At 39.5% G+C, this 8,176-nt stretch overlaps 1 protein-coding gene across 1 annotated transcript; it reads left to right on the top strand.

The window, feature by feature from the left end:
• The first annotated feature begins 921 nt into the window (after positions 1-921).
• LOC118329701 (RING finger protein 122-like) lies at positions 922-4,668 on the top strand. Its single transcript, XM_035663949.1, has 4 exons — positions 922-1,109; positions 1,199-1,240; positions 1,979-2,061; positions 2,610-4,668. The coding sequence occupies exons 1-4, from the start codon at positions 1,017-1,019 to the stop codon at positions 2,728-2,730; spliced, it is 339 nt and encodes a 112-aa protein (XP_035519842.1). The 5' UTR covers positions 922-1,016; the 3' UTR covers positions 2,731-4,668.
• Positions 4,669-8,176: the final 3,508 nt, after the last annotated feature.

Consider the following 8,176-nt stretch of genomic DNA (forward strand, 5'->3'; position numbering starts at 1 on the left):
ATAACCATGAGAAACCCTGCCGAGACGATAAAGCACAAGAAACTCCGGGGGAACGGAGGTTAAGTTAGTAACATGCATTAATGGGGGAACCAAAGGGGGGGGTGAATGAGCGAGAAAGGAGGAAGAGAGGAAGAGAAGAGCTGCAGGTGCCCATGGGAGATCGCCCCGAGTAGTCTAGGCCTATAGCAGCAATAACGAAGATGGTTCAGGATCACCTGGGATCCAGCCAACTACAAGCTTTACGGGGGCGGCTTGCTGCCCAAATGGTGGAGAGGTGGTCTGCCCTCCGAACACAACGTGGAGCTGGTTCGGCACAGGAGAGGAGCTTGGTAACTGAAGGCTGCTGGCTCCTGTTCTACTTTTAGAGACGTATAGGGGAACCGAGAAAGTAGCCAGCATTCAGAGAACGGTAGTGTTGCTAGAGGGGTAATAGGGTATTATGAGCTCTTCAAGATAAAGAAGGGGCTGACCATGAAGAGTTTTATGAGGTGGAGGAGGAGAATTTTTAAATTCTATTCAAATTAACAGGGAGCCCAATGCAGAGAAGCTAGAACAGGAGGAGATGTGATCTCTTTTCCTGGTCTGCAGTACTCGTGCGTGCAAGCGTCTGAATTAATTGGAGCGTCTAATGGAGCTTATAGGGCAGACCTGATAACAGAGAGTTGCAGTAATCCAGGCCTGAGTAAGCAAATGGCATGGAGTTAGTTTTTCTGCAATTCTGTCTGGAAAGATGTGTCAATTTTTGTAATAATACGGGTAATGAGGAAGAAGGCAGTCAAGAGAGATCTGGCTTTATAGGGAGTTAATGACAAGGTCCGATCAAAGATAGACGCAAGATTCCTGACGTGGCGCTAGAGGCCAGGTAAGGGGCATGCTAGAGTAGCTATATCTTAGAACAGTGGGAGGGTCTTCTAAGTTTTGGGGGCCAAGTAAGGCAAGATTTAGTTTTTTCTGGAGTTTAACATCAGAAAATTACAGCTCATCCAGGATTTTATGTCCTTAAAAATAGACATTTTATGACTCTAAATCACAGCATGACACCTTTGTGTTTTTTTGTGCTTCACAGACTGAGGCGACAAGGTGCCAGAGAACAGTATGGTTACAATGAGGTGAGACTACATCCAGTTTAATGTCAAATTGTAATTCAGATTATATATATATTTTTAACTTTTTGTCCCAAATATGTTCTTCTCAACAGGTTGTTTTGAAAGGAGCGGGGAAGAAACTGAGCCTTCTTGGTGTAAGTTGAATACAGAGTGAATGAATGAGTGTGGAAACAATACTGGAGCTGTTTAAGTGACTAAAGTGCTTAAAAGGAAGTGATGGCTACAACTAATCAGCTGAGTTACAGTAAATCTGTAATTTTCTGGAATAACATGGAAGTATTTTTCACTGTTAATGTTTATTTTATTATAGAGTAACAATGTGGCACTTGTAATCAGGATGTGAGTCACTGAAGTTCAGAGCAGGGGAGGGTCATTACATCATGGTAATTTGGTGCCATTTCTGGTGAAACTTATGGGAGATGCTCTGGGAAGCACATTAAAAAACTACTATAATAGCTCTGCACTGCAATAAACTCTTATTTTCTGACATTATGATGTTTTTTAGATTGTTTCTGATCAAACTTCCTCAGTATTTGCTAAATTAGTGGCAGGTAGAAAGTCCTCACTTTGAGAAACAGTGTTAGAGCGATACAGAGCTACATGCTAACTGCTAACTTCACATTAATTAAGTAAGTAAGTAGTTAGTTTGACATGTCGGTGAACATTTTCTGTCATTACCTGGATGTTAAAAAGGGCGAAGCGTGTTTATTTCTTGTGTATTAAATCCAAAAATATTGTGAAGACTGGCAGTACATACAGTGCAGTGTTAGTATAAATAAGAATTATACTATTATTTATTATTATACAATCATGGAAACTTATGACTGGTTGGATCAGGATTTACTGTATTGATGTCGTTTCCCCTTTTTCAGCAAACGTGTGCGGTCTGTTTAGAAGAGTTTCGCAGCAGGGATGAGCTCGGAGTGTGTCCATGCTCCCATGCTTTTCACAAGAAGTAAGTTCTCATTTGGTGATTGTCAAATGAGATTGGACTGAGAGTTGTCACTTTATGTTTGAGGCTGACGGTGCAGATGCTCCATGGTCAGCGGATCCACAGGCCTCACTCTTAAAACCACAGAATATTATTTAGGTTGGTATTTTGACTTCTTAAACATTTGTCGATAGACCTCTTGACTGAAATGTTGACTAACCGGTTCGAAGGAATGACGATGATGATGGATTTCTGCAGCTTTCAGTGAAATTCAGACAAACACTTGGAACGACTTTCAGGGCTGCCCTGCAGAAAACGAAGAGCAGATTCCTGACAACATATATCTTTGCATGTTTGAACATGAGCAGACATTATGCAGCTGAGACCAGTTTTTGCCCTATGGCGTAGGTGTGACACCGGCAACCTGTTTGCTTGTCTGTCTGACTGACAGTTTTCTACCTGTATCACCTGTATCTGTGTAAATATGTGTGTGATCTCCTGTTTCTTGTGGTACATAACTTTGCGTAAAAATGACAAAACGAGGTAACTTCTCCTCCATATGCTTTCCCCAGGTGTCTTCTAAAGTGGTTAGAGATCCGCAGTGTCTGCCCCATGTGCAACAAGCCCATTTGTCGCCTCAAGCCGGAAACCCCGCAAGCACCTGAGCAGCCGCAGAGCCTCCTGGAGGTCTGAGAGGGGGACACGAGTCCAGCAGCACCTCACACAGATAACTCTCACTATAGATTTAGTTTAAGTAATGCAAACATTTCTTGAGGCAGAGCTACTTATTTAATTATCCGAGTTAAACTGTTCAGAGCCAAAGAACCTACCTGGCAACCTATATGAGGGGAGATTATTTATCAGCATTCCTGATGGCAGATGAAGGTTAACAATCAAGCCTAGATACTGCAATGTTCAGTACGTAGCCAGATGCTTAAGCTAATGCACAAGTGCCTTAAAGCTGCAGGTCCTTTAAAGTAGAACCCTGCACGGGACCTTCAGATTCCTCCCACTGGATTTCTGAACATTCGCGGCCGCACATTAGAGATTTTCCTCTTGTTCCCGCAGTCAACAACTGAGTTTCTCCAGATGTCAGACATGTCTTGCTTTGCATTTGATTTATAAAAACACGCTTTAATCGTCTTTTCAACTTCTGTGTTGACTACGTCTCCGTCCGTCTGGAGGGCGCAAACTAAATCCAAAGACCTGCAGTTTATTTTTAACCAAACGCAGCAAGAGTAAAAACCGTCTGCTCCTGTGAGATTGGTGTTGTGTTAGGGTTAATGTAGTACTTCACTCTAAAGGCCACTAAAAGACACATTCAGGTTATTATCAAGATTGATTGTCAGATAGATAATTCCACTTCTTACTGTGTGCATGACAATCTTTACAATTACTTAATGACGAGGATAAAGGCTTAAAGAGAGCTGTGTTCCAACTGGCAAACATTTCATGTACACAATGCAATGCTTCACTGTTGCTGATGAGTGTCTGAAATCCCAGTTTACTCCTTGTTATACATAAATTATGTAGGAAAACAATGAATGAGGGAACAATTTGGGACACAGTCCAAAACTGCCAAACTGAGATTGAGCCATAAATCCCAAGGCTCCTTCTCAATCCTATGGACGACGTCACTAATGCTGCTTCCACATTATTGGTTAGCAGGAATGCTGCTGCCAGTCTTTATGAACAGGCTCCAGTTGAATACATTCCTCGGCCGGCAGGAAAACCGCAGTTAGCTTCACCCGATGAAGTTTGATTGACGTGATTATCTGCTGTGGAGAAACTCATGGCATCACCAAAAACACGTCGCTTGCAGAGCGTGGAGATGCCAGATAGTTGTTCAGATTCCTGATAAAACCCTTATAGCTGGATCTTCTACTTCTGCATCACCCAAACAGAACGAGAATACTCCTGCCTCCGGAGCAGCTCTGCCTCTGAGAAATGTTTGTACGACAAACTACGGTCATTTTTCAAAGACGACATGCAGCGCCACATGAACACGATGTAGGTTTTACAACAACTCTGAGAGCCTGGAGCTCGGAAAGAAGAAGACTCGACCACCAGCTCTAAAGATGTCTGAACCTACTTTGGCTCGCCCCAAAGGCAGAGACTGAAACAGAGGACGCACATGCATGTACACTAACAAGAGTCAGGTGTATTTTGGCTGTAATCTTCTATTGTCTCCCAGTTAGTCAGCTCTGTGTGTTGCCAAGCTTAGTGATGGTTTTGAAGAGTCATATGGGATCTGAAGCCTGTTTAAGCCACTCCGCCACTAAAATAACACTTATATACATGGTATTTAAGTTATTCCTAGGGAACTGCTTTGTATAATTTCTGTGAAGGTATTTTATGTCAGTGTCATCGTTGCCAGTGGGACAGACTTGAACCGACCATCCCTCAATGAAATCTTAGCTCGCAGTGTCTCCACTGTAGTGATATAAATAGACGTGCTGCTCTGATATGAACAGCCTGTTTGAGCTGGTTTCTTGTCTGAGTGAGGTGCACCATAAACATTATCTGTATGTATCATGTAATATACTACGAGTACTGTGTAAATTGTAAATGCTTTACATTTTCTGACTTTAGAAAAAGAAAAAAAATATAACCAGTGTTTTGATAAGGTCATTTTGGAGTCTTTCTTTAACAGTTTATTTATATATTATGATTCTAATATTTGGGAAGGTTGAACCATTGTGCTGTTGGTGCCTTATCTTTATTGTAGGTGTGTTTCATTATCTGTCACCTCTGGTATTCCTCCAAAAAGTCATCAAAGCTTTAATCAAAAATAAGTTGTTGTTCATCTTCTAATGAATATCCAGCAGGTTTGACGCTGTGAGGCAGAATGCTGCCCTCTACAGTCAATTAGGTGTTATTTTTATTGTATTTAATCTTGGTCAGAGGTTAGTGTCTTAAACCAGCATTCTATGTAACGGCCAGCGAGGGGCAGCTCCAGTGGTTGCAAGAACACACAGATACTATTCAGTCTTATGGAGAAATGAGTCGACTTCTCAGTTGATTAATGAGCTCAGTAAACAGTTTCCTGATGAGTTTCTGGTCTCAGTCTCTAGTTTCAGTCTTCTTCCATACAGCATGATGTTCATTTAGTAACTGATGGTCCCATTTAGAGTCAAACAGCCATAATATGGCTTTCAGGCCGCAAGCTACCTCTGTGATTGACGCTCATTCTCCAGTGAGGTCCGTCCAGCTCAACGCACTAAACTCAGATCAACACACACGCACCTGTAGCTCATGAATTTACCAGCAGCTCACCAGTAAAAACAGACCAATGATCAGGTTAGTGGATATCTACGTCACAAATGCTGCTTTCCTGAGACTGGATACATCTGTGAAACTCTTTAACTCTCACTGAAGACATGTAGCAGCGGTTCTGGGAGACAATAACCAAGTCACATCATCTTGCTCAAGGTTCAAGAAAGTAAAAGTGCTCCAGGCTCTAAAAATCTCAGAGAGATCAATAAAAAAAAGCACAAGACCAAAGATTCCTACGAGCTGTTTTATACGGTTGACTGCTTCTCCCTTCCTGTAAATTCCCAGTAATCCCACAAAAGACATCCGGCTACAGAGCTGTATTTACCACTTAACTTAATAGTGCATTTATTCCACCTAATTCTCAATGGGGCTTCCCCCCCCATCTCCACAAGTGCTGAGAATGTCTGTAGCAGTAAATTACTCTCAAACATTTCCTCTGGTCCACTGTGGAGTCCTTCATGGTGTCGCTGGAACAAGTAAATACAAAATGCAGGTATGTCAATGGGTAGAAATGTGCCCCACACACAAAGCTGTTACACACAGTAAGCAGATGTCTGGAAATCCCCGGCTCAGTCGAGTCGAGAACACAGCAAAGTGTGTCATGAAAGGTTTTTTTTAAGGATGCTGATCTTCCATTATTGACACTGACTAACTGCAGGACGCTTGAAACAGCTTGGACGTTAAGAGGTGGAAATCTCAGTTGACTCCCAAAAAACAAACGTCATGTCTTCCTCTGACAGAGAGAAAGTAGTCAAAGAGAAAAGAGTAAATATTTGACCTCAGGAAGTCGCAGATATGAGTGAGAATTTGGTGTTCTGCACATAAACGGCCCGATTAGGCCGAGTGGAGAGGATAAAGAGGATTATCATGAATTGAGATCCATCACTGCAAACATCTCTAAACCTCTCGAGTCAAGTTTATACCTGAACTATAAAATATAAGTTTGTTTTTCTGTACAAAAAAGTGGGCAGCTGTGGTTGTCAGAACTTTACTGTAATAACTACGGCAGAACTTTTGCTTAAGTAGCTTTTACTTAATTTTTTTTGTACTATGAAAACTAAATACCTATTAAAAAGTTCTTAATCAGGAATGTTTCTGTAACTTAAAAAACTAAGTTAGTGTCACTTAAATATTCTAGTAAAAAAACTTAGTTAGCGTTAGAGTATAAAAAGGATTCATTTAACTTATTAGTTTTAACTTTACTTTAATTCATAACAATAAATACTTGAGTTACTTCTACTGAAATCAAATATCTTTCATGCTTAAATTATTTGACTTAATAAACATAAAAGGTTTAAATCGGTCACCCCAAACAATGCTGGATAGACTAAAATGGTGAGTGAAAAATGGGATTTTATGTGGCGTTTAAGTGCAAATAGAAGGACTTTTGCTTTGGAAAACTACAGAAAAGTTAATCTGATAGTAGGTTTGATAAGTGCCTGATAATAAATGCAGAGCTCAGACCACCCTGGTTTCATTAATGAGGAGGGTTGGTTGATACACGCCGCTCCATCATGCATTAATACACTGACAGCTATAAAGGATGCTTTGTAGAAGCTGGAGGACTTCCCCGACTAATATTAGGGCTTAAGTTCAAAATGAAAACGCCACCGCTGTTGCCAAAATAAACACACACAATGTGTACACTGTCAGTAGATTGGGGTTCATCTCTCCCAGATAACAGATTATTATATGCAACTGAAGCATGACTTAAGTTTTTACCATGAAAAGAAACTATTTTGCCACATGGAAATACCGAATGAATGCTGTATATATAAAGGTTTTGCCAAGCGAGCGTGTTCACTGTAACCAAACTCACACAGGAGCTTTAAATCTGGTTTTTCAGGGAATCTGGTTGCACAATGTGGATTTTGTTTCAGCAACACGATAACCAATGATTACCTGCTTCTAGTGGCCGATACAGATAATTTCACGTTTCATAACCTGTAAGTTTTTACACACCTAAGGGTAAGAAAGGTTGAGATTGAGTCAGCACAAACAGTTCTGACTCTTCCAAAGTTCATTACATACTGTGGCTTTTATAGAATATTAAGTCTATCAATTGTTTTGCAAAATAAATGATTATTAATATCAACTGAATTATCCAGATCATTTATAATAATCTGAAATGTATCTGACAATAACTATCTTATGATACGAGTAGTGCATCTTAAAATAAATGATTATTGTCTAACTGCACCTCTGTGATATTGATGATTGATAGCTGGGGATCGATGCAATGAATGCACCATCAGACAACTTCCTTCAAACTGTAATGAAAATACAATATTTACTGTTTCCTTTCTTTTTTAAGTATAAACACAATAAATAGACATATATAAAAATATAGTATAATAAATAACTAAACAACAGAGGAAGAAAGAAGAGTTACTTTTTGTAAATCCTGCTTTAACCTCAATAATAAGCCTGTAGCGCCCCCTGCTGGATAAACCAGAGCTGAGCCTAAATAGACACAGTAAAATAAATATGTACAATAAGCTTGAGAAGGTAAATATAAACTCATATTAATAATATTAACACTTGTAGACAATTAGACAATAGTAATAGAGTAATTAATTACTTAAACTAACCCAACACTGTAGGGGAGTTAATAGCATTTAGACATTAGGTATGTTTTTTTTTATGTTAAAAAATACTTTTAATGAGTGTTTGCAGCTTCCTGTTGACACATACAGTCAGCTAGAAGATTAAGAATATGTATTATAATATAATATTTAACACAATATATATAGAAAATAGAAAAATAGGTGAAAAATTAAAAACATTATACTTAAATATATGAAATATATAGAAGATAGAAACATGTAGTATTAGTGTAGAGTGTTGCACATTAACCAGAATA

The sequence above is a fragment of the Morone saxatilis genome, unplaced genomic scaffold (genome assembly GCF_004916995.1).
Source record: "Morone saxatilis isolate NCDOM2014 unplaced genomic scaffold, NCSU_SB_2.0 Contig19, whole genome shotgun sequence".
NCBI classification, from domain to species: domain Eukaryota; kingdom Metazoa; phylum Chordata; class Actinopteri; family Moronidae; genus Morone; species Morone saxatilis.